The following is a 24,711-nucleotide window of genomic DNA, read 5'->3' on the forward strand; positions in this document are numbered from 1 at the left end:
AAAACACCATAATAGAGTATCTAACTAAATGTATATCCCTAATAATAATTAATAAAAAAAACAGCACCAGGGCCAAAAAAATGCCACCATGGCTAACTAGAGTGAAAGAGGTGGTTAGAGACAAAAGACATCTTTTTAAAACTGGACCTCAAATCCTAGTGAGGAAAATAAAAAGGAGCATAAACTATGGCAAATTAAGTGTAAATATCTTTAGGTAGGCCTATATATAAATCTAAGGTACACCCCCACCTTGAATACTGTGTGCCATTCTGGTTGCTCCCTCTCAGAAAAGGTATATTAGCATTGAAAAAGGTACAGAGAAGGGCAACAAAAATGATTAAGGGTATGGAACAGCTTCCATATGGGGAGAAATTAAAAAGACTGGGTCGTTTCAGCTTGGAAAAGAGATGAGTAAGTGGGAATATAATAGAGGTCTATAAAATGATTAATAGGGTGGAGAAAATGAATAAGGAAATGTTATTTACTACTTCATATAACACAAAAACCAAGGGTCACCCACTGAAATGAATAGGCAGCATGTTTAAAACAACCAAAAGAAAGTACTGCTTCACACAACACATAGTCAACATGTGGAACTTGTTGCCAGGGGCTGTTGTGAAGGCTAAAACTATAATTGGGCTCAAAAAAGAATGAGGTAAGTTCATGGAAGATAGGTCCATCAGTGGTTATTAGCCAAGATGGTCATGGACGCAAAGCCATGCTGTGGGTGTCCCTAAACCTTTGATTGCTAGAAGCTGGGACTGGATAACAGGGAATGGATCTCTTAATAATTGCCCTGTTCTGTTAATTCCTTCTGAAGCATCTGGCATTGGCCACTGGTGGAAGATAGGATACTGAGCTAGATGGACCATTGATCTCACCCTGTATGGCTGTTCTTAACAGTATTCTAAACAGCAAATATCTTTGCAGACACAAGACAGGTCAAAGAATTCCTCAGTCACATCTTCCTAACTGAATGTCAGGCCACAGGTTTGACATGTTAGTCAACAGCTTCAAACCAATCTTGGAAGATCCTATCTGTGGTTTTGGAGACTGTCCAAGTTTTACAGTGCATGGAAACTAATAGGGTATTACAGATGGGTTTTAGATACAGTAAAGAGAGGCTATACATCAAAGTTAAAGTCCTTCCTCCATGCAACTCCCATGTCCCCCTCCCTTTTCAGGAGGTGCTATTAACAAAGGGAGTACAGGCTCATCTGAGTGCTATAGAACAAGTACCTCTGAACTCCGGAAACAAAGAGTTGTAATCCTGTTAATTTCTAATCCCCAACGGCTTCAGAGCTCTAAACAGATGAATCAACCAACTTCAGAAGGCAGTCTTTGGTGTTAATCATTTTATCTCTGTCTGCTCTAGATAAGTTTGCTGCTCTTGACCTCAAAGGGGCATATTTCCATATCTCTATAAGGATATCCCACTGCAAATATCTACCTTTTGGCCTTGATTCAGACCACTTCAATACAGCGTCTTACCTTTTGGCCTCTCTGCTGTGTCCTGAGTTTTTACCATATGTTTGGCTCTGCTAGCATCTCATCTGAGGAAGCAAGGGTTTTATCTTCTCTTACTTAGACAATTGACTACTGAAGGGCCCGTCCAAAGAAGGATTAGAAGAAGCCATTGAGGTGACTTGCTCTCATTTCAAAATCTTGTGTCTTTATAAACCAGAAGTCCCTTTTTCAGTCAGTCTTCAACTCTGTGAAAGAAAAGCTTTTTTTCTTGAGAGGTTTTTGAAAATAACCATTTCCATACAGATGCTGGGGCTACAGCCCATTCAAATGTATTTTCTGAAGTTATTGGGTCTCATGGCCTCTGCAACATAACGTAATTCTATGTACCAGGCTCAGAATGAGGCAGCAGCAAAAGTGGCTTAAAATAGAGTTCTGAACGACATTCGGCTTTCTGTAATGTGGTGGTTACATCCACAGAATGTCCTCGGAGAATTGAGGGTGATCCATCTGGCTCTCAAGGTATTTCTTTCGCACATAAGTAATACCGTTAATCGGGTGGCCTTGGCAAGCCCTGGCACAAATTAAGTACTGGATCTTGATCCAGATCTGAAGTTCATTTTGACAGAGTTCTTCGATCATTATTCAATTAAGACTCTGCTTTCTCCTGCCTTTATTGATGTACTGCTTGTCAAACTATCCCAAGAGTAGAAATATGCAGAGGACACTGAAAGAACAAATGAAGGTTGGTTACTTGTAGCTGGAGTTCTCTGAGATGCATTCTGCATATTCACACACCCTGCCTGTCTTTTCTGCTCCTGTTGAGTCCTAATTCTGTATTTACTTGGTATTGCACTTTAGAAGTTGGAAGGAACTGAGGTGGCCATGCAATGCCCCTTAAGTCTACACGAGTGTTGCTGGTGGGAGGAGACAGGGAGGGGTGAGCCACTCCCTAACAGGCACCACAACTAAAAGGTACCACTGTCTTGCTACACTCAGTGGGTACATTCCAGGAGTGTGAATATGCAAAGTCCATCTCGAAGAACTCTGGTTACAAATAAGTTACCTTCTTTGTGGAGCTTTGAGGAAGTGTAGTCTTCACTTGTAGCCTAACTCTGGATGTTACAGGAAACTAATGCTTACTCCTCATTTGCAAAATGATTTGGAAGTTGTGGATGAAAAGTGCTGAGTAGTGTTAAATTCCATACATAAGTAGCTTTAAACACATAATGTCCAAAGACTTATACAGACAGTCTCATTAGTTTTCTGTTCATGTGGATTTTGTATGATGCATTTCCCCTTTCTTGGCATATAAATCATAAATATGCTTCCTGTTCTACTGTATAGCATATGTAGACTCTCTTCTTAAAACCACATCATCCTCTTTTGTGGCTTAAATGTAAAGGTCAGAAGTATTCTTTGCTTTTTAGTTACTTGTTCGTGTGTTTTAAATCCTGTGGTAATGCTGACTGTCTTTTACAGAATCTCATGTGAGTGCAATGTCTGTTAATGGCTCAACTCGAGCTCCAAGGCGAGGTCAGAGCAGGAGTACACGTACATCAAAACAAACTGACACAGATACAAAAGTTATTGAAGTCCTTTGTAAAGAATATGGTTGTAACTTAGATGAGGTAAGATTTGTGCTTTTTGAAAAACTCACTATATTGGGTCTTGGTGTAATGTCCATCAAGCAAGGCGATATCCAAAAGTATGATTAAAACCTGATCTTATTCGTTGAGGCAGTAGTAAACAATTTTTTTTAATTTTTTTTTTACCTGATCATCAGTCTGCTTAAATGGTCGGTAGTGTTATCCCTTTCTCAATATTTCAGCCTCTGTTTAAACATCTCACTTTTGATATGGGAGACTAAACTGGGAAATAAAGCATCGAACTTAGTTTTTCTTCGAGTATTTGACATGTGGATTCTACTCATGGTGTGCCCCAGTGCAGCCGCTTGCAATGTTTTTTCATTAGTAGATTCCAGTAAGGGTTGTGTTCTCCTTCCCTAGGGTATAACAAGCTCAACAACCCCAACTGCCATTCAATTCCTTCAGACCACCCTAAGTCTAGCAAATGGAACAACGTTGATGTCCTATTTATAGTTACTTGTTAGGATAGTTTAATACTGAGTTACTGTGGCTTTAGTGTTTACTAGTGTGTGTTGCCTCTAATAAAAAAAATATTTTTTTTTGTTCCCAGTCAATTAGTAGGTGTTTAGTCACATGAACAGTTGAACCCTCAGGCTTCTAAATTATGTGGGGGTGGGGGAGGGGCTATTCCCCCAACAGATGCTCATGACAGGTCTCTTTACATCCCAGGAGAAGAGCATGTTGTTAAGTATATGATCTTCAAATTTACTGAGAAGCTTATGCTCAGATAAATATATTAGTCTTTAAGGTGCCACCAGACTCCTCCTTTTTGTGGATACAGACTAACACGGTTACCCCTCAGAGATTACACATTTTCCTTCATCTGGGTATGAGGAAAATCTCAGGAACAGGTGACCTTGGAAGTGAAGAAGATCCTTTTTTCATCCCTAGGTTTGAAAATCAATTAAAAAAGATAGAATCTGGTTCAGGTCTAGCTGATGGAATTTGTAGGGGCTCCACTAGATTCAATAGCAACAGGTGCATTTCTTCCACAGATTTCAGACCATAAGGCACTTTATCCTCTATTTTCACAATCACACTCAGGCATCAGTGAAGATATTTCTCAAACTTCTAGACTGTATGGTGTCATGTAGCTTTGACTACTTTGCCCATCTGTGATTGACCTTTTAAAGCTTGAATCAAGTCACATACAAACCAAAAATGCACAACATGATTTGGACTCCTCACTTTCAGTGACCAGTTTTAAACTCTTTGAAGTGATGGGACAACAAAAGAAAATGTACACGTGGGAATACCATGTGCTGTTCCAATACCATCCACAATTCTGGTGTATCCGAGAAGCACTGGGGAGTGCATATTGGTCTGGTGCCAACTCAGCATCTGACCTCATGAGGAGTAGTACATACACATAAATGTTTGAGTCTAGCTAGCAAGGCATTTTTACCACTGATCAAAAATTTTCTCATCCAAATTCTCATTAACAACTGCCCAACAGCCCACTACGTAAACAGAGAGGTGCCAGATCAGATCTATGTCAAGAAGTCACAGATCTGCAAGAATGGTGTATCCAGAATTCTATCAATCTGATAACTCTCCACCTTGCAGGGGAGAACAGTGGCTTGGCTTAGACTCACTAAGCAGAAAAGTGACTGTCTCGTGAGTGGAGTTAAATTATTCATTATTTGCCAAATCATCTAAAGGTGAGAGGTTTTCTCCAGATAGACCTGTTGCTTCAAAGCATCTGTTTTGTTCTCAAGCAGGAGAAAGTCTGGGATCTGTAGTGGAAGCTTTCGTGATTTGCCAGTCACTCCATTTGATGTATGCCTTTCCTCCATTTTCTCTAACTGCAGGCGTGTTAAGAAAGATAAGGCAAGGAAGCTTGAGCTTATACTGATAGCTCCCACTTGTCCTAGCCAGTTCTGGTTTTTGTAACTTCTGATTTTGTCCGATCATCAGTTTACCATGCTTCTGTTTCAGTACATCATCATATTGCAGAACCACAACTTAGTTTTCACCCAAATCCAGCATTACTACATCTCATGTCTTGGGTGGTTTCTGGATGTCTTCATTAGGTAGAGAATATTCTTCAGAAGTACAGAATAACTTACTTCAGAGCAGGAAATAGTCTGCAAGAATTACATATGCTTCAGAATGGAAGCATATCTCCTTATGGGTATTATTGAAGGGTCACATTATTTCTCAGTGTTCTAGTCCAAAAATCTTAGGTGTTATGTTATATTTAAAACATTCCAGTTTGATTCTTCAATTAAGGTAGGTTTGGCAGTGCTAGCAACTTTTCATCTGCTTAGAGAAGGTTTTGGTTTTCTCTCATCAATGAGCAGATTTCTGAGAGGCCCTTTTTTTTTATAGAAGGGGAAAAAAAAAAAGATTGCTCCAACATGAGATTTAAATCTAGTGCTTCCTCCCTCTAATGGAACTCCCTTTTGAATATTTATCAATCTGTCCAATTCACTTTTAATCAATGAAGGTGGCATTATTAGCGGCAATTACCATAGCACGTAGGATAAATGAATTACAGGCATTAATGATTAACCTTCCTTACACATTTTCATATGGACAGGGTAACTGAGATGTCATCCATCTTTTATTCCAAAAATATTGTTGGACTGTCATATCAATTTCTTCTTTTACCAATTTTCTTTCCAAGACTTCGTTAGTCTCCAGCTGAAGCTAAATTACATACCTTGGCTGTGAAAAGATTCATTGTTCTACTCTCTGGATAGAACTAAATCTTCTTGTAAAACTTCAAGATTTTTTATTGCTTATGGTAGTAAATCCCAGGGAATGGCTGCTTCATCTCAAAGACTTCATCTCAAAATGAGTATCTGATTGTATTTGATGTCTAAATATTAAGTCCCCTTTCAAACATTTGAACTCATTCTACCAGAGCAGAAGAGACCTCAATAGCATGTCTAAGTCAGGTACCAATACTGGAGACTTGCAGAGCAGTTATCTGAACTTTTTAGCTCAGATGTTTACAAAACATTATTTATTAGTGAATGCTTCTACTACAGGTGCCCATTTTGGAAGGATGATTCTGTAATCTTTTCCCCCCTCCTCCCCAAATAACTCTGAGCTCCCACCTCCATTTGAGGTTACTTCTAGCTGATCACCAACATTGGGATCCACATGTGAAGTACAAAGGAGGAACATCACTTTTATCTAATAGTAACTGATTCTTCAAGACGTCTGCATGTGTGGATCCCAAATCGTTCCCCTCCCTTTCCTGGAGCTTGGAGTCTTGGATTCTGAGCGATGAAGAAACTGGGTGGCAGTTGGGGTCGTTGTTCATTTTATGCCCTCAGGAGAGGGAGTGCAAGGACTTGAAGTGTGAGCATGACTCTTACAAGATGCTGATAGTGGAAATACCAAGCTACTCTGCTGGGGCACTCACACGCTGTGAATAGGATGTACATGTGAAGACATCTTAAAGAGCCACAGACACTATAAGGTAATTGCTCTTTTAATCAGCATATAAGCATGTAAGAGAGAGAGAGGATAAATATCTGCAGTCTAGTGTGAGCAGAAACTGAAGAGACTGGAGCTTGAAAGAGTACCTTTTATTTTATTTTATTTCCCAGTTTGACCCTTCAATTTTTTTAGCAGTGGATGTAGATGTTCACACACAGTTTAGTAATTTAACTTAAATCTTCAGCTGTGTGGATAGTTCTTTATTTCTGACTGAATGTTTGAAAGTATGTACTATCTGAGGTAATTTAAGAATAGTTTATAATAAGCTTAACAGAGTCAATTTGTTTTGCTGTCTTGTTTGTAAAAATAATGTATGTTTAGTACTTTGGTAATGTTATGTCATTTTACTTTTTCCAGGTCAAAAATGTATATTTCACAAGCTTTATTCCATTCTTGAATTCTGTTGGTATTGTAACTTCAAATGGACTTCCAGAGGTAATTAGAGTAATTAATTAAAAATATTTGTTAAATATACTGTGGTTCATTCTAAAATGTTTAAGATCACTTAAGTGTCCTTTCACTGTACTGCAGTTCCAGTGACAACTTTAGAAGAAGCCTATAATGGATTAAGGTGTGTTTCACAAGGAGTGACTTAATGGGATTTGCAAGATTCACAACATACCTTTTGTTTAAAAGTGTTTTCTTAATATAGGATATACAGTTGTTTCTTAAAGTTTAAATAAAATTTAAAAAATGAACTTCCTGGGGATGAACTTATTACTCTTCTCAAAATGAAGTAGAATTTTAAACCGTGCTTCATCCCTCTGATTTCAATAGGTTATTTACTTGTATTAATGCTGCAGCAATATAAAGGCTGCAAAATCAAGCAAATCTTAAAATTAGTACTACACCTTCTCAATTTTAAATTTAATTCAGCTTGGTTAATCTGCTCTTGGATATATAAATATCCTCAAGATTTAGGCTGTACTCTTGCAATTGACTAAACAGTGGACTGTTGTACCTCTCAGAGAGCCCTCTTCACTTCACTGGAGCTCAGTGTGGGTGTAGCAGTCTATCTACATGTATTACAGTTGCTGGACTAGCAGCAAAGAATCCTGTGGCACTTTATAGACTAACAGATGTTTTGGAGCATGAGCTTTCGTGGGTGAATACCCACTTCCTCAGATGCATATAATGGAAATATCCAGGGGCAGGTATATATATGTGTGCTAGCAAGCAAGCTAGAGATAAGGAGGTCAGTTCAATCAGGGAGGATGAGGCCCTGTTCTAGCAGCTGAGGTGTGAAAACCAAGAGAGGAGAAACTGGTTTTGTAATTGGCAAGCCATTCACAGTCTTTGTTCAATCCTGAGCTGATGGTGTCCCTGGATATTTCCATTACATGCATCTGAGGAAGTGGGTATTCACCCACGAAAGCTCATGCTCCAAAACATCTGTTAGTCTGTAAGGTGCCACAGGATTCTTTGCTGCTTTTACAGATCCAGACTAACACGGCTACCCTCTGATAGTTGCTGGACTGAGGCCTTAAGCAGTAAGCATTTATGAAGCATAAAATGGATTAACTTTTTTTTTTAAATTGGATTAAAAATGGCCTTTATGCAATTAAACCTACTGTGAATCAATCTGTATTCATGGAAAAGCTGGTAACTGGAAAAATTTTTATTGAAGCTGTTGTGTAAATCAGAATCTCCACACTTCCTGGAGAGCTAAATTTTATTCAGGTTCTTAACAAGAATAAACAAAGCAAAAACATAAGACCCACTACAGACCTTTTCTGTCTTGAGTTTCAAGCCCACTATTACTTTGATAGTCTTTACCAACAGTAAACTTACAAGAAAAACAGTCCCTGAGTATAGGAGACTCATGCCTTCCAGGTCTGGCTGAACTTCCAGTCACACTCAGGCAAAGTTAGCACACTACATAGTTCCTAACTGACAGATTAATGCAGCCTACCTACAAAACAAATCCAGTTGTTAACTATTGCTAGTTCTATATAAACCTCTCTCACACAGAATTTTAACATTGAAACCACCTGAAAAACATATCTCCCAAACTATGTGGATGGGAATCATATGAGATGGTACCTTCAAATTACTGCAAGATTATAAATTCTGCCTTCTTTAAAAATACCATCGTCACTGGATTCTCTCTTCCAGAGTGAGAAACTTCAGAGAGACCCCAAAATAAAGGACTATACACAGTGCAATAGGCAGTGATCAAATGAAGGCCTGTACAAAACTCGCAACAAATATTTCTCTCAGAATTTTCAGCCTTAGTTGTGATCAGTGGTCTAGGACCTAGTAGCCTGTGTCATTTGCACAAATAGCCATTAGCACTGTATATAAATATATTTAGACTAAAATTCTTGTTTCAGAAGAAAGCAAAACTGCCTGGGCTGCTTAACGTTAATGTTTAAATCCCCCTATAGGTGTGCATGTGACATTCATACTTGTGGTAAATATCGGCGTTGGAGGTGAATTCACACTTACAGCTGCTGGTTTTGGTAAAGATTTGTGCTAGGTGAACAAGGTGACAGCAGTAGCAGCAGCTGACTGGTTTATGTTGCAAGGCTGATTTCTGAAATGGAAAAGAAATCTATTTTAAAAAACCTTAATTTTCAGAAAATTGTGGGGTAGAAAATGCTTTCCTGCCAAAAGACACATGTTGAACAAGTTATTAACATACTGTATGAAAAGAGGGGGTTATAATGGGACTTTGAAGATAATCTGACTAGAGTAAAACGTATAATTATATAATCATGGGGATAAATGATGTGTTACAGCTGAGATTTGCATGGAGCAGCTAAGAGTGGAGAATTTAAAAGTGGCTCTAAGCATCCCAATCTTGGGACTGGCTGGGCGTATCTCAGCCTTATGTGCAGCTTAAGTTTGGTCTCCACTCAAATTATATTGCTATAGCTACATTGGTCAGAGGTGTGCAAAAAACACACCTTTGACTGACATAGCTATGCTGATAAAACCCCCAGCATACAAGCCACTATGTTGATGAAAGAATGCTTCTATGGACATAGCTGTGTTACTCAGGGAGATGGTGTCCCTACAGCAACAGGAAAAGCTACTGATGTAAGCTCTGTCTACACTAGGAGGCTATGTTGTCATTGACATTGTCTACACTATGGAGCCTTAGCCTTAGAGTGGTCCATCTTCTATGCTACCTTGGGATTGGTAGAGCATGGCAGCAGTCTGGGCACACATCCTGCCTCCAGCATGCTGAAGCATATGATGGGGGTAGGTGGCATAGAGCCAGTTGAGCTGACTGTATGCCACCTGGGAGCATCCTCTGATAGCTGCCTAAGCTGTGTTTATAGCTATATAGGAGCAGTGCAAAAACAGGAGTGGGGGCTAGTATCTGGCCAGTAAGTTTAATCCCTCCTCCCCCAACTCCTATGTTCATGTTCGGTTAAAAAAAATGCAAAAAAACCCCTCTGCAGTCTTTGGAACTTCATAAACATACTGCATATAATTGCCTAGGGATTTTTTAACAGAAATAAGACAAGGTCATGCAGTGGAGAGATCTAATAGCTGCCAGAAAACTTGCTTTTGGGTCATGGATTTCAAACTTCCTGACCTCTGAGGCACCAGTGTATTTTGGAGCTCCAAACCTAAGTGCTTTGGAGATTTGAATTGAATCTGTGATTGCCTCTTTCTCTATCCAGCCAGACCCTGCTCTCACAGCACAAAGCGCCGTATAAGTAGAAAAGTCTTCCCAGGAGTCAATGTATTTAAAAAATTCCACACCACTCTTGCTCTCTAAAAGACTTGGCCCATTTTAATGAAATTTCAGCTATTTTCAGGGCTCCAGGAGAAATTTCTGAGGAAATGTGAGCACCAAACTTGAATATTTCCATCTCGTAATAGGCTGCTGTGGGGGCTAGGGCCAATAACATCAGCTGCCAAAGCCCAGCTGCCTGGGGACCCGCCGCCGGAGCAGCGGCTGCTCCAGATGCCCCGGGGGCTGCTGCTCAGGCAGTCCCTGGGACCAACTGCACCAGCCGCTGCTCTGGCAGTCCCTGGGGCCAGCTGCCCAGGGCGGCCTGAATAGTGGCCGGTGTTGTGGTTCCTGGGGCCAACTGAGCAGCTGACCCCGAGTCAGCCACACTGGCCGCTGCACAAGTCACGGAATCCGTGACTTCTGCGACTTCCATGACAGACACGGAGCCCTAATTATATGTATGGTGAAATGACTTTGGGAATTGAGAGATTTGTGTCAAAATAAATTAAATATCTATATTAAAATACAGAATGAAACCTTCCTCTCCCTAGTTCATGAATACAATATTCAATACATTGTCAGAATTGATCCTGTAAGAATACAACTTTCACATTTTTTAGGTTGAGGATCTCTCGAAACAATATGAAGAGCTTTACCTGAAAAATAAAGATATAGATGCACGATTATTTCTGGATAATGATGAAACTTTACAGCGTAATCACATAGAATGGTAACACTCTCTTCTTAATTATTTTTACTTCTATATGATATATAAAGGTAGCCTAAAAGTTTTTACTGTTCTGTCTGGTCACTTTTTACACTGGAAATTCAGATCCTGTCTAATCTGAAAGCCTTTTTTTAAGGTTTGTTAGTCTGGTAACACATTTTTAATCACTGTTCTGGCCGGTCTAAACTAGGTGCTAACTGATATTTAAAAACATGTTAACATATTCACTAACATATTTTAACATTTTCCAATTCTACACAAGTCCCTGGAGTCATGAGTGCAAGTTGAGCAATTGAGAGAGGAATGGGTTCTCAGGGCTTGTCTACATTGCCCCACAGTTTTGGCCTGCGGGACTGAGTGCACACCAAAGTGCTGCCCTGTCTCCTCCATGTGGACTCTGAAGGCATGAGTTTTAGTTCATGCTCACAGTGCCCACAACCGGGAGTTATAGTGCAGCACTTGGGTGTGCCCTGTTATTTACACCCCCCCAAGCTGAACTGCATGACTGTGTATACAAAACCTTTAGTTACACTGTCTCAGACTTTGTTAGTTAACTCCTGTCGAACTTCTATGGTTAATGTTTTGAAGAAAGGACGTCTTTACGAGTTCAGCACTCTTCCTTCAATGAAGGTGTGAGAGCTTGCAATATGCATCCTCTAAAGCAGTGGGTGTGCCTAAAGAATGCCTTGGTTTAACTAAATGGACTAAATTGACATAGTTAAACCAGGGAAAACCCTTAATACAGCTGCACATAAATAGATTAAAAAACAGGTTTAAACTATTTAGCTTAAATCAGTAATTTACAGACAATGAAAAATGGGAGCTGCGCAGTACTGAGCTCTCCTGAAAATCTGGCGCACACATTTTTTTTTTCCAGCAGCTTAAAGTTATTTTAGAAAACCTCTTTTTAATTGAGACTTGCTATATTCAAAGATCAGTACTCCATAAAGTTTTTGCTTTTTCCCCTTCTACAGCTTGCAGTTGGAACGAACACCAAGGAAAAACAACCCAGATGAGGAGCTTAATCTTATACTTCCACAGACTCCAGTTAGGTATGAAGCATTTAAAAAAAGTTGCATCCATTTGTTTTTACTTGAATTGGAATTTTCTAAAAATTGTTGAACTGAAGAATTTAGCAATTCTGATTTTAAGATCACTTTAAAATAAGGATTGGCAACCTTTGGTTTGCCAGGGTAAATCCTCTGGCAGGCCAGGCCGGTTTGTTTACCTGCTGTGTCCGCAGGTTTGGCCGATTGTGGCTCCCACTGGCCGCAGTTCGCTGCTCCAGGCCAATGGGGGCGGTGGGAAGTGGCAGCCAGCATATCCCTCGACCTGGGCCACTTCCCGCAGCAGATAAACAAACTGGCCCGGCCCACCTGGGGGCTTATGCTGGCAAGCCGTGTGCCAAAGGTTGCCGATCCCTGCTTTAAAACAAAGGTCCCATTCCTGTAAGGTGCTGACAGCCTCCTGAGAAGTGCCGAGTGCCTTCAACTTCCATTTCCCTTGAAATCCATGGGAGTAGAGAGCACTTGGGCAGCTCTGAGTACATTGCAGATTTGATACCCTAAATATAAAGGGAGCATGAGTTGTGTGTAAAACAGATCAGTGTGCCTGAAAGTATGAAAATGAACTTCCTTAAATGTGCTGCTCATTATCTCATTCTGTGCATCACTGAAGTGCATTTTAATTAAACATTTTCTTCCATGCTTGCTGTGTAAAGATTTATGATTCTTTAGTATTCTGTGGGGAGAGAATTTAAAGTATCATACACTACTTCATACTTACTAGTTTCATTTTCACATGCTAGTAAAGATACAACACTGACAAGAAATAAATTCTTGCTACTCTTTACTGTTGCAGAAGCTATATAGTTGTGGGAGAGAAACTGGAGGCTCTAGATTTGCACATCTGGAATAAAATGCAACTAAAAGCAAATTGAAGAATCTTTATTACTTGTTATGATTTTCTAACCAGAAAGAACTCAGCTTGACTTTCAGTTCCCAGGTCTAGTTTTGCAGTTTTGTGAGTTAGACTGTCTCTTAATTTATAAACTCAGCATATTTTGTAAAGAAGTCGTTGACAGACACTCTTCATGGTGCCATTTGTGTCATCACTTTTCAAATTACAACAGCATTTTAAAACAAAGTACAGGGCTTGTGAAAGGTTAAGATTCACATCCATGAAGCCTGGAACCTTTTTATCCCCAGAAACAGATAGAAGATAGGCAGCAGTAGCAGTCCAAGCTTGCACAAAGCTTTGCTGGTGTGCCTGTACTCTGACCTGCTAAGAGCCATTCTAGGAGCAAAGGGGGAAGTTGAGACTTTATGCCTGTTCAGTCCTTTGCCTCTCTTCTCCAACTACCAGATGGGTGCCAGCTGACAGTTACACAAACCTAGGCACCTGTCCACTAGGAACTGGACTGGGACCAGCAACTCATTTTGCATAGACTACCAAACTGCCAGCAGATGGCAGTAAACTTTTGGTCCCTTATGACCCAGAGGTGATTGTATGCAACTAGCTGATGGCTCATAAGGTTTATTATGAAAACTTGGTGTTTACTTTTAAGCTTACCATAGATTCTCCCTATTTGACAGTTTGTGTTTGAGCCAAAGCCCATTAAGGTCAGGGGGAGTCTTTCCATTAACTTTAATGGCTTTTGGATCAGGCCCTTTGGGTAGTGTTTTGAAAAATAGCTTTACAACAAATGATAATGGGAAAAAAAATACCAGAGATGGGAACTGTAGCCTAGGGCTAGTGCTCTAACTTCTTAGCCACTCTGATGCCTATATAAATGTAATAGCTGGGCATACCCAATCCTCTTTCAGTCCCTGTTTTATAAACAATGAGACTACAAACTTTCAATTAAAGAACCGTAAGACTGTCTGGCAGGTTTAAAAAGGCTTTGATAAATAAAGGTAAATTATTAACCAAATATTCCACTTATTAATAGGTATTTTATATATGGCTAGTTTTATTTAGCATACTTTAAGTCATGAACAAGCTTCAGTTCTGATTACTAATCTTACCTTAGCACATATATGGCATAACATCTGTACAAATTATCTATACATTATTGGATTATAATTTGACTACACTAGTCTGTCATTCATCAGAAGGTTGCACATACCCAGATGCCTATTTATACCATTCTGAGTGAGTGTGCTTATCTTAGATCTCTAATGTGCTTTTTACAGCATAATCGTTTTTTACTCAGTGCCCGAACACCTACCACAGTGATTGTTAGTACTGGCAACAATTTGATGATGCTGTATGTTTAATATATTTACATTTAAACACTGAGGAGAAAACAAACTTTACAATTCATTCACTTCAGAACCTAATCATTTCTCAGGAACATAGTGAGGTGGAAATATAAACTACTGACACTTGTCAAGCTGCTCAATAGAGCTTGAGGATAAATAGCTAAATCAATCATACATTTGTTCTCTTTAAAAGTTTTTTTTAATACATCACCTGTAAAACCATAAATAGAAAATACAAGCTACATAAAGACATTTTCCTGAAATATGGCATGATGTAGAAGGTTTGCATGTCAGTGCTCTTAGGTTTAATTCATGTTGGCTATGTGCCCAGATCTATATGTATATTCATATGTTATCAGGCAGGAGGATGTATGTAACAGCTCAATAATCTGGAAATGTGAAATGGTCAGGCATTGACGCACAGAAACAAGCACCTGTCTTGATTTTACAGGATAATTTTTTAATAATTAAAAAAAAAAAGGCAGTTCCATCACCATCCCTGCAACTACACGTTATCTGAGAGGAGTCCTTCTTCTCGCATTAGGGCTGGGCTTCCCGAAGGGAAATTTTTTTTAGTTTAGTGTAACAAGAAGTAGCCTCTTGGGCTGCTTTTAATTTCATCATTTTTCTGGGAGGAGCAGGACCCAGGTATTTTCACTGCCTTTTAAACATTATCAGTCTTCAAAGAAAAAAGGCCTCGTAGTTACAGGGGATACCTTTTTTGACAGCTTTCTAAGTTACGGCATTGGACTTAAACCTACACAGATGCTGTCCATTGGTTCAAAATCCATTTTTGGCAAGAAACCTGTAGGCTTGAGTATAAGAACCTAAATAGATGGTGGAGTTATTGCTTTCACATTTTGTGTCTGTAGAAACAGTTCTAACAAGACAGTTCCTGGAGAATTTTTTATTATGTAAAGTGTCTGAAAAGGAGGAAAATGTGTGAACTTGTAAATAACTCGGATAGTATTTTAAACATTTTAATCAAAATAGTGAGTGACAAGGGATTCTGCTCACTTTGCCTAATAAGAAAACAAACTTAAATATCAGTAGAGCTGTACATCCCAATATTTAGTATCTTCATGTAATTTAATCAGCTCTTCTTCATGACCCATTTTATGTAATAGTACAAATCCTAACTTGTGAATTATCTTAAAATGCATCTGGTCTAGCTAGAGCGATGGAAGGTGGGAGTGGGACTTCCAGACACATACAGCCTTCTCAATAAAACAGGAAGGGGGAGTGGTTTCAGGTTTAACATGGCCACTTTCTGATTTTGAGTCTGTAGAATGAAAAGACATGTATTTAATGCACTTTACTGGCTATTGGCAGACCTAGGGGAGTGGTGGTGGTGGTCATAATATGGAAACAAATATTCTCCTTCAAAATATCTGCATCAAAATTCTGTAATTTCTTATGACACTGCAAGCCTGACAGTACAGTGCAGAATTAATTTTAGTTCCTGGATCTATAGATGATGCGACAGCATCTACTTTTGTAGATAAGAGTAAAGAGAAAAATGTTTTAATTTACAGAACCTCAGTTTTAATTATAATATGGTGCTATTTGCACATCTTGTTTGTCAGATACTAATGTTAACTTGTTACCGTTCTGTTGTTACTTCACTTTGTTGATGTTGAATATTCATAACTTAAGTCAAAGAAGTATAGTTAATTTCTCCACCAGTTTGTTTTATTACGCAGTTAGTTATGTGTTGATTTGTTAATCTGTTTATAGATTTGCTGTGTGCCCGTCAGGAAATTGAGTCGGGGAACAATTAGAAAATTCTTGCCTGATATTGAAGGTATACAAAATAAATGTTTTAACATATATCTTTTTGCATTTTTTTTCAGGGCTGCAATGAATACTATCCAGCAGTTAATGATGATTTTAAATTCAGCAAGTGATAAACCATCAGATAATCTCCTCTCATATTTTAATGTAAGTGACTAGGGTTTTTTTAAACTAGAGTAAGCATTTATGAGGAAGTACCTATGAAATTATATCCTTCGGATTATCAACCAAATAAATAGCATGTATCCTTTACTAAAAGAGACCTAGAAAGGACTTCTTAAAAATAGTGGGGATTGTGCCCTCTTTTTCTTTATGGTTTATAAAGGTGTGAAAGAAATTTCTTTTCTGCTTATTTTTTACCTTAGAAATATCAAGAATGTCAACTCTGATCTTCATAGTTTTTGATGGAGGATCAGTTCAAGATTTATGTTTAAAATATCCTGACGTTCAGTGCATTGTAAAACCAACAAAGACACAGGAATGCAACAGCACTTGTACCTACCATAAGTTTTATAAAAATAAGATTTTTAGTACACACCTTGTGAAGGACTCATGACAGTTTAAACATGATTAGTACTGTTCTTTGAAAGAGCACTTGTCTGTGTGTGAATTTTACAAGCATTTAACAAATGGTTGATATTTTGCTGGAAATCTTAAGGTCCTTCAACTCTACTAAGATTACTTTGTTTAGGAGGAAAAAGCCAAATGTATTGCTAGAGGCTGTATTATGAATCAGGACCTAACTGTCTCCTGTTCAGCAAGATATTTAGGGTTCGTGTACATGGGAGGGAAGGCGAAGCCAGGAATAGCTAATGGTAAATAGCTACTATTCACTAACTCCCCATGTGGACACACTTATTCTGCGGTAAGAGGGCCTTTGTGCAATTTAAATGAGGAAGTAGATTAAGCTAAAGCACACAAAGGCATGCTTTTTGTGGAATAAGTGTCCACATGAGGAGTTACTGCAGAATGGCTCTTGTGCTTTTAAATTCATACCCTAGTTACTTTGCACTAATTTCACCTTGAATTCCCCTTATGGACAAGCTGTTAAGCATGTACCTATCTTAAAGCACTTAAGTAGTCGCATTAACTTTGTGTGAGTAGTTCCAATGTTTAGAATTAAGTGCGTGCTAAGAGGCTGTCAGAGCGCACTCACCTTCAGACTGGCATCTCCTTGTTGTTCTGGGAATTGGGAAGAGGCTGATGTCCCAGTCCGTGGTCTGCACACTGTCACTCCTTCTTGGCAATCTGCCTGCAACCCCTCTCACAGCATCAGGAACCACAGCATCCTCTTCATGGCTCGGCTCTCCAGCTGTGTTACTATCCATGTTCCCCCCCATCTGTTCTAGGGGAGTTTCGGCTCCTAGTACAGCCAGTTCCCCAGCAGTCACTGCAGTCAGTTGTCCCGCCAGTGTGTGGCAGATGCCCTATCACAGATGCTTTTTGCTGAATCAGGCTTTAGCTAGTGGATATTGCTGAGCATAAGAATATGACCACCTCCTAATCTCTCTCTTAAAGACTCAGAACTAATTCTTTGTGTAGTGACCCTACGGATTCTCCACTGTAGGCGTGCTTACATCACTGCACTGCTGATCAGAGAACTTCAATAGCAGTGTCCATTATGCCTGCACATGTGCTCTCTCTCTCTGTGCCGTTCCACGAGGCTAGTCAGTGTGCGTGGGCTAACCCCACTCAGTTCCTTCTCAACCATCCCTGGCTAGAGATGGAGCTATTAGCATTCTGTTAGCGACTATTACCTTGTGCTTTCTTTGTAGCCTAGAGCCTAGTTTTTAGTAGTAGTTAGTCTAGCGTCTTTTATTTTTGATATTATGTCCCCCCCCAAAATAGTTTTTTCTTCCTGCCCTTTCCATTGGGGGCCCATCCCCCACAAGGGGTATGCCTGATCCTCTGGGATTCAAGAAGTGCCTTCCTTGCAACAAGGCTATCCCTGTTGCAGACATGCACTCACAGTACATTCGTTGCCTCGGGAAAGGACACATTCCTCAAAAGTGCACTCTGTCACCAGCTTAGACCTCAGTCTTGTAAGGACAGAGAGCTAGAGCAGAAAATCATATTTATGAAGGCAGCTCTCAAACGATCTCCGGACCTGCACCAAGACTCTCCATGCAGATGTAAGTCTTCCCCAGAGCCCTCAACATCCAAGAGCCATTGGGTGAAGAAATCAGCTGCTGACCCTGCTCTCTTTTTCAACTTATGAGAGGGAAGTCCCCACAGAGTGCTGCAAGCTAGCCACAAACAATCCCCAGCATGCTTAATATCCTGGGTACCGTCGGCACTGAGATAGACCAAGCCCGGTACCCACGGCCCAAGGAAGACTATAGTGGCAGGTACTGTTGACGCACCTACAGACCCATTGGGCACAGACACCAAGTCAACGGCACGTAAGAAGAGGAGGAGCAAACATTCAACGACACACTGGTATGTGATGTCCCATCAGTACAGATGCTTCCTCCAGTACCTGAATGGCCAGTGCAGACAAGAGTGTCCTCTCCTGGGCCCTGGGACCTCTGCACTGAGTCCCTGCCCAGCACAGGAGTCTTCCCTTCTGCCTTGCCACATCCCCGCACTCTCCAGTGCAGATTCAAATAGTGAATTGGAGGAGGGAATATCTCAGTATTCCACCCAAGCCCCTAACAGTGTCTGATACCAGCAGGGCCCCAGACATAACCCCAGATGGCCCCACCGCTGCCATTCTTGTATGACCATCCCCTGGGCTGCCGGCCATCCCTAGGACTCTCGGACTTCTTGTCCCACCCATGAGCTCCCAAGACACACTTCCTCGACCATGGCATCCAGGGCTTTGTAGCTCCCAGAAGTAGTCTTGGAGTGTGAGAATGATGTCAAGGAGGAGGTGACCCCAAAAACCATATCAGCCTCGTCTGGGGAGGAGGAAGTCTTGCCTCCCTACCATCCCTGTTCCAGGACTTCACAAGGAGAGTGGTTGACTTTCTCCAGATACCTCTGGAGGAAGTCAAGGACATGCACCATAAGTTCCTGGACATCCTGCAGTCATCTTCTTCCTCCAAAGTGGCCCTCCCTATCAATGAAGCCCTTCTCGGTCTCGCAAGAACCATATGGCAGACCCCAGCATCGGTCGCACTGACTTGCAAGTGAGCAGACAAAAAGTACTGTGTCCTGGCAAGTGAAACAGAGTCTCTTTTCTTCAGCCCTCCACCTAACTCTGTTGTGGTGGATGCTGTCAGTTCTCATGGCCATCAACACCACATGAAGTCCACGTCCTATGATAGGGACTGGAAGCGTCTGGACCTATTTGGGAGGAAGGCATACTCCTCTGTCATGGATCAGTTTTGAATTGCCAGTTACCAAGTGCTTGTAGTGAAATATGAGTATGGGAATTACTCAAAACTGAACAATTTTGTTGAGCAGCTGCCCAAGTCTCATCACAAACAATTTAAGTCCATCATCCAAGAAGAGAAACTAGTAGCAAAGACATCGCTACAATCTACCATTGATGCAGCCAGCTCCATTTTCATGGTGGTGGTGATGAAATATGCCTCTTGAGTTTCCTGAAGGAGGTGCAGGTAACCATGAAAGATCTTCCCTTTGAGGGCACTAAGCTCTTCGTGGAGAAAACTGATAGGTAAGGTAATAATTGGAGATATGTCAATCTCCTAGAACTGGAAGGGATCTCGAAAGGTCATCAAGTCCAGCCCCCTGCCTTCACTAGCAGGATCAATTTTTGCCCCAGATCCCTAAGTAGCCCCCTCAAGGATTGAACTCACAACCCTGGGTTTAGCAGGCCAATGCTTAAGCCACTGAGCTATGCCTCACTTCACCCTCTGAAGGATTCGCAAGCACTCTCCATTTGCTGGGCATCTACACACTGGGACAAAAGAGAAAATTTAGTCCACAGCCGCAGCATAAGCCATGCACTTCCCAATACCCAGCTCAACAATACTAAGAGCCACAGAGGAAAAAGACTAAATTCTCCAGATGTAAACATCCAGCCAGCAATCTTTCTTGTCCTAGCCTTCCACATCCAAATATCAATTTTGTCATGTTGGTTAAGGTTCCAATAGACCATACCCTACAATTGCTACATCTGTCCATTGCTAATCCACCTATTTTGCCACCGTCTAGCAGCATTGTGCAGTACCTGGGGTGCATAACATTGGACCAATGAGTCCTAGAGATTGTTTGTTTGCCTGGCCCCCTCCACAACACCCCTTATTTTACTCGCTGCCCCCTCCACAGCACTGTTCCATGTCCCTCTTCAGGGATCCTTCTCATGAGGTTCCAGTTAGGAGCCATAGAACCAGTATCTCAGCATCTATGAGGCAAAGCGTTCTACCCTTGGTATTTCCTGAGACCCATATTAGACCGCAGCGCTCTCAAAATGTTTGTCAAAGCTCAGAAATTCAAGATGGTCATTTTAGCAATGATCATTCTGGTGTTGGAACAGGGAGACTTGTTTTTGGCCCTTGACCTCTAGGGCATGTATTTTCACATCTCAATCTTACCAACTCACAGATGACTTCTCAGATTTATCCTGGGACAAGATCATGACCAGGACAGGTTACTCCCCTTCACGTCGTCTTCAGAATGTTTTCCAATGTTCTCTCAGTAGTGGCCACCCACTTATGCTCTCAAGGAATCATGATTTACCTTTGCCTGGATGGGCAGAACCTGATCTCTCCAAGAGGCTCAACTAGTCATCAAAATCGTGTTGTACTTGTTTACAGAGCTTGTTTACACATCAACCCTTACTCCTATACCTTGCCTGGAGTTTATGGGCACCAGCCTTGACTCTGTGTCAGGGCCCTCGTACTTCAGCACAAATTTCTCTCTGGCCTCACTAACAGAGACCATCGAAAACAGCCCACAAATATCAGCCAGATATTGCTTACAAACGCTTGAGACATATGGCAGTGGGCACAACGGTAATATCACACACCGGACTTCTCATGCGGTGCCTTCATATGTGATTCAGCTCAATTTACAGACCAAACAGGGACAAACTAGACAAATCCCTGTCACTGCTCACCAGGATAGAAACCTCCCTAGACTGGTAGAAAGACTCAGCCAACATTTGCAAAGGGATCCCCTTTGCGCATAATCCTCCATTGTTGCTTCTCACCACTGTTGCATTACTTAGGGGGTGGGATGCGCATCTAAATGGCCTTTATGATACATGGGAAATGGTCACCCACAGAGAGTTCCCTCTACATCAACCTCTTTGAGCTAAGGGCAGTCTGGAATGCCTGTACCCATTTCTTCCCACTGATCAAAGGGTCAAACATGAAAGTTCTAACAGACAACGTTGCCTGTATGTTCTACATAAACCAACAAGGGGGAGCCTGATTTCCTTTCCTTGGTGGGAAAGTGATGAGACTATGGAACTGGTATATCTTCCACGTCGTCAGTGGCCTAACTCCCAGGTACACAGAACTTGATGGAGGACAGTCTGTTGCAAATTCCCTCATGACTACGAGTGAGAGCTAGAACCAGCAGTACTTCATAATCTATTCAGGTGGTGGGGGACACTGACCACAGACTTATTTGTCACTTACCTGAACAAGAAATGTCCATGCTGCTGCTCCAGAGTGGGGATATAGCATCACTCCTTAAGTGATGCTCTTCTCCCCCCCAGGACAAGTATGCCTTCCTTTACGCCTTCCCTTCCTTTCAACTAATATCAAAGGTCCTACCGAAGATAGAGCTGGAGTACATGTCCTTCTGATTGCCCCAGCGTGACCAAGACAGACATAGCATCCCTATCTGTCACAGCTCACAATGTGCCCACCAATCTCTCACCTCCACATCTCCTCTCACAGAACAGAGGACACAGCCTACATCCCAACCTGGCAAGTCTTCACCTCAAGGTATGGCTCCTTCTTGGTTCCAGTCCCTAGAGAGCTCCTGTTCAATGGTGATGCAAGAGGTGGTATTATACAACAGCAAATTCTTGATATTTTTGTAGGTAAGTACATCATGGTCCAGATTTTGGATTTGGTGTATGTCCCAACAAATCTCCATGACTCTTCTGTTACACACACAAAATTCTCTGTTACACACACCCTAAGGCACCCAACTTTACCCTCAATTTGTTGCCAGTACACTCTTGGACAGCTCACCTCTACCTAGTTCCTAGGGTTCCAGGGTTCCAACTCTACCTAGTTCCTAGGGCTCAAGGCGTAGCCCAGTTGATTTCGGCACCCCCAATCTTTCCCAGTTCCTAGAGCTCCAGGCAAAAGGCACCTAACTTTACCCTTCCGTGGGCTCCAGGCTCTACTTCTCTGTGGACTCACTGCAAACATCCATTCCCTGTGGACTCAGGGCTTGATCCTTTGCAAGTTTATGGGGCCTGACCAGTAATATCTTATTTAACCTCTATTTATTAACAATCACCAAAACAGAATGCACACACTAAGCATACAGTGCTCACCACTCTCAGTCAGTCAGATGAACTTTTCCTAATGGCCAGTCAGGATCAGGTCATCTGGGGATTCCACCTTCTGCACGATTATGATTGGCAAAGTGTTGACGTCTGCAGCTCTGATCTTGGGGCTGTGTCCTGGAGTTGGTTCCAAATAACTTCCTTTTGGAACCCAGTTTATATAGTGAAACTTGAGTCTTGCTTAGCTGTACCTTAGCCAATCATTTTACTGAAATATTGCTAAACAATTTTCTAACCAATCCTAACACATTGTAAAACAATTCTTTAACCAATTATACCCTGCCCCCTTCCTTGATTTACACCTAGCAAAATTAGTTAAGTAACAGACAGAAACAATCCAAGAACCAGACAGAGACCATATAGATGAACAGTAGAAAAGTGGGGACCATAAAGACAAAACAATAAGTAGAGATCTCACAACCACAACTGTTGATAAGTGATTTCTTGCCAGACAGAATGCTATCAAAGTTTTCTTTAATCATCTTAAGATCTGTTTCTTTATCCGGTGATGATGGGTATCATTAGGATAAGATTGCCTTCTTAACAGCCCGATATTACATTGTTTTAATGTAATTTAGATGGAATGTGAGGGTGTGACTTTCTGCTTCTGGGCTCATGGCTGCTGCTTTCCTAATATGGCTGCAGAAAAAGGCCTCAGACCTTACAATATGGCCGCAGAAAAAGGCCTCAGCCTTATACTTCCACACATCCTCGACTATGCACTGGCACTGAAAAGATCGTGGCAGTCCATAAACCCTTTTAGAGTCTACCTAGTGGCAATAACAGCCTTCCATCATCCAGTGGAGGGGTACTCGGTGCTGTCACACCTGACCACCAAAAGTTTCCTCCAGGGTATTGTAAACCTCTTCCCACAGGCTCGGCCTCCTACTCCCACTTAAACCTAGTACTGAAAGGGCTGACTGGGCTCCCTTTGAACCCAGACCAACTCTTTGCTTACTTACCTCTTCATGAAAATGGCCTTCCTGATAATGATTACTTTGGCCGGTAGAATAGGGGAAATAGTGGCTCTGAATGTACATTCCCCATATTCAGTATTCTTTGGGACAAAGTTACCCTCGGACAAAATCCAAAGTTCGTTCCCAAGGTAACCTCCCCGTTTCACATGAATCAATTGATTCACCTTCCAGTCTGACGAAGTGGGTATTCACCCATGAAAGCTCATGCTCCAAAACGTCTGTCTATAAGGTGCCACAGGATTCTTTGCTGCTTTTACAGATCCAGACTAACACGGCTACCCCTCTGATACTCCCTTCCAACCTTCTATCCCAAGCCTCACCGAGACAACAGACACTATATTACCCTAGATGTCAAAAGAGCCCTAGTCTTCTACCTGGACAGGACAAAGGCCTTCAGGAAGTCCCCCAAACTTTTACCTTCCATTGCAGAATGATCCAAGGGTTTGGCAATATCAGTCAAAAGACTTCCCGTGCAGTCTCGTAACATTGTCTGATACATTTCAATGTTTGCAGTATGACCCCTTTGGATACATTCCACAAGGTCAAACTTCTCATCCATCGCCGCCTTCAAGAGTGTCCCTATCTTAGAGGTCTGTAGAGCAGCAACATGAGCGTCAGTCCACACTTTTGCAGAACATTATGCGATTGCTGGGGATGCCGCCTGCAGCTCCACAATGCTGTCATCTGTAACTGACCCAGCTTTGACGTCCCAGCCCTCCAGAGGGAAGATGTGGAATGTATGCTGCTTGGTAGTCGGCTGTAGTGGAGCACGCATAGGGACACTACTTGAAGTAGTAGTTACCTTCTGCAGTAACAATGTTTCTTCAAAATGTGTGTGTCTATGGGTGCTCCACAACCCACCCTCGTCTCCTCTACTTCAGAGTTTCTGTCAATCTCTCTATGGGAGAGAAGGAACTGAGGGGGGTTAGCCCACACCCGCTGGCTAGCCTTGTGGTAGGGCATGAGGAGAGAGAGCACATGCGCAGGCTTAACAGACACTGCTACCAAAGTTCTCCAGTCAGCAGCACAGGGACACAAGCACACCTACACTGGAGCACATCTAGGGATACACATCTTCAGGAACCACCGTTACCGGGCAAGGTGAGTAACTTCTTCCGTAACCATACTGATGACCTAATTAATATAATGGTGTGCTACAAAGCTGAAGTGGAAAAATATTCTTGGTTAACTTGTAAAAACATGTTTCAATATACCTAGTTAAACAAAATATCCTTTTTGTCTAATATGTTTTAG

The 24,711-nt window shown here is 41.4% G+C and overlaps 1 protein-coding gene across 3 annotated transcripts in view; it reads left to right on the forward strand.

Moving 5' to 3' along the window:
• Nucleotides 1–24,711, forward strand: part of RB1 (RB transcriptional corepressor 1) — a 192,254-nt gene that overhangs the window by 48,081 nt on the left and 119,462 nt on the right. For all 3 annotated transcript variants that reach the window (XM_050948086.1, XM_050948066.1, XM_050948075.1), the window contains exons 8-12: nucleotides 2,947–3,095; nucleotides 6,924–7,001; nucleotides 10,878–10,987; nucleotides 11,959–12,036; nucleotides 16,101–16,188. In XM_050948086.1, the coding sequence (XP_050804043.1) occupies nucleotides 2,947–3,095; nucleotides 6,924–7,001; nucleotides 10,878–10,987; nucleotides 11,959–12,036; nucleotides 16,101–16,188 (503 nt within the window). The remainder of the gene's footprint in view (nucleotides 1–2,946; nucleotides 3,096–6,923; nucleotides 7,002–10,877; nucleotides 10,988–11,958; nucleotides 12,037–16,100; nucleotides 16,189–24,711) is intronic.

The sequence above is a fragment of the Gopherus flavomarginatus genome, chromosome 1 (assembly GCF_025201925.1).
Source record: "Gopherus flavomarginatus isolate rGopFla2 chromosome 1, rGopFla2.mat.asm, whole genome shotgun sequence".
Lineage (NCBI taxonomy): Eukaryota > Metazoa > Chordata > Testudines > Testudinidae > Gopherus > Gopherus flavomarginatus.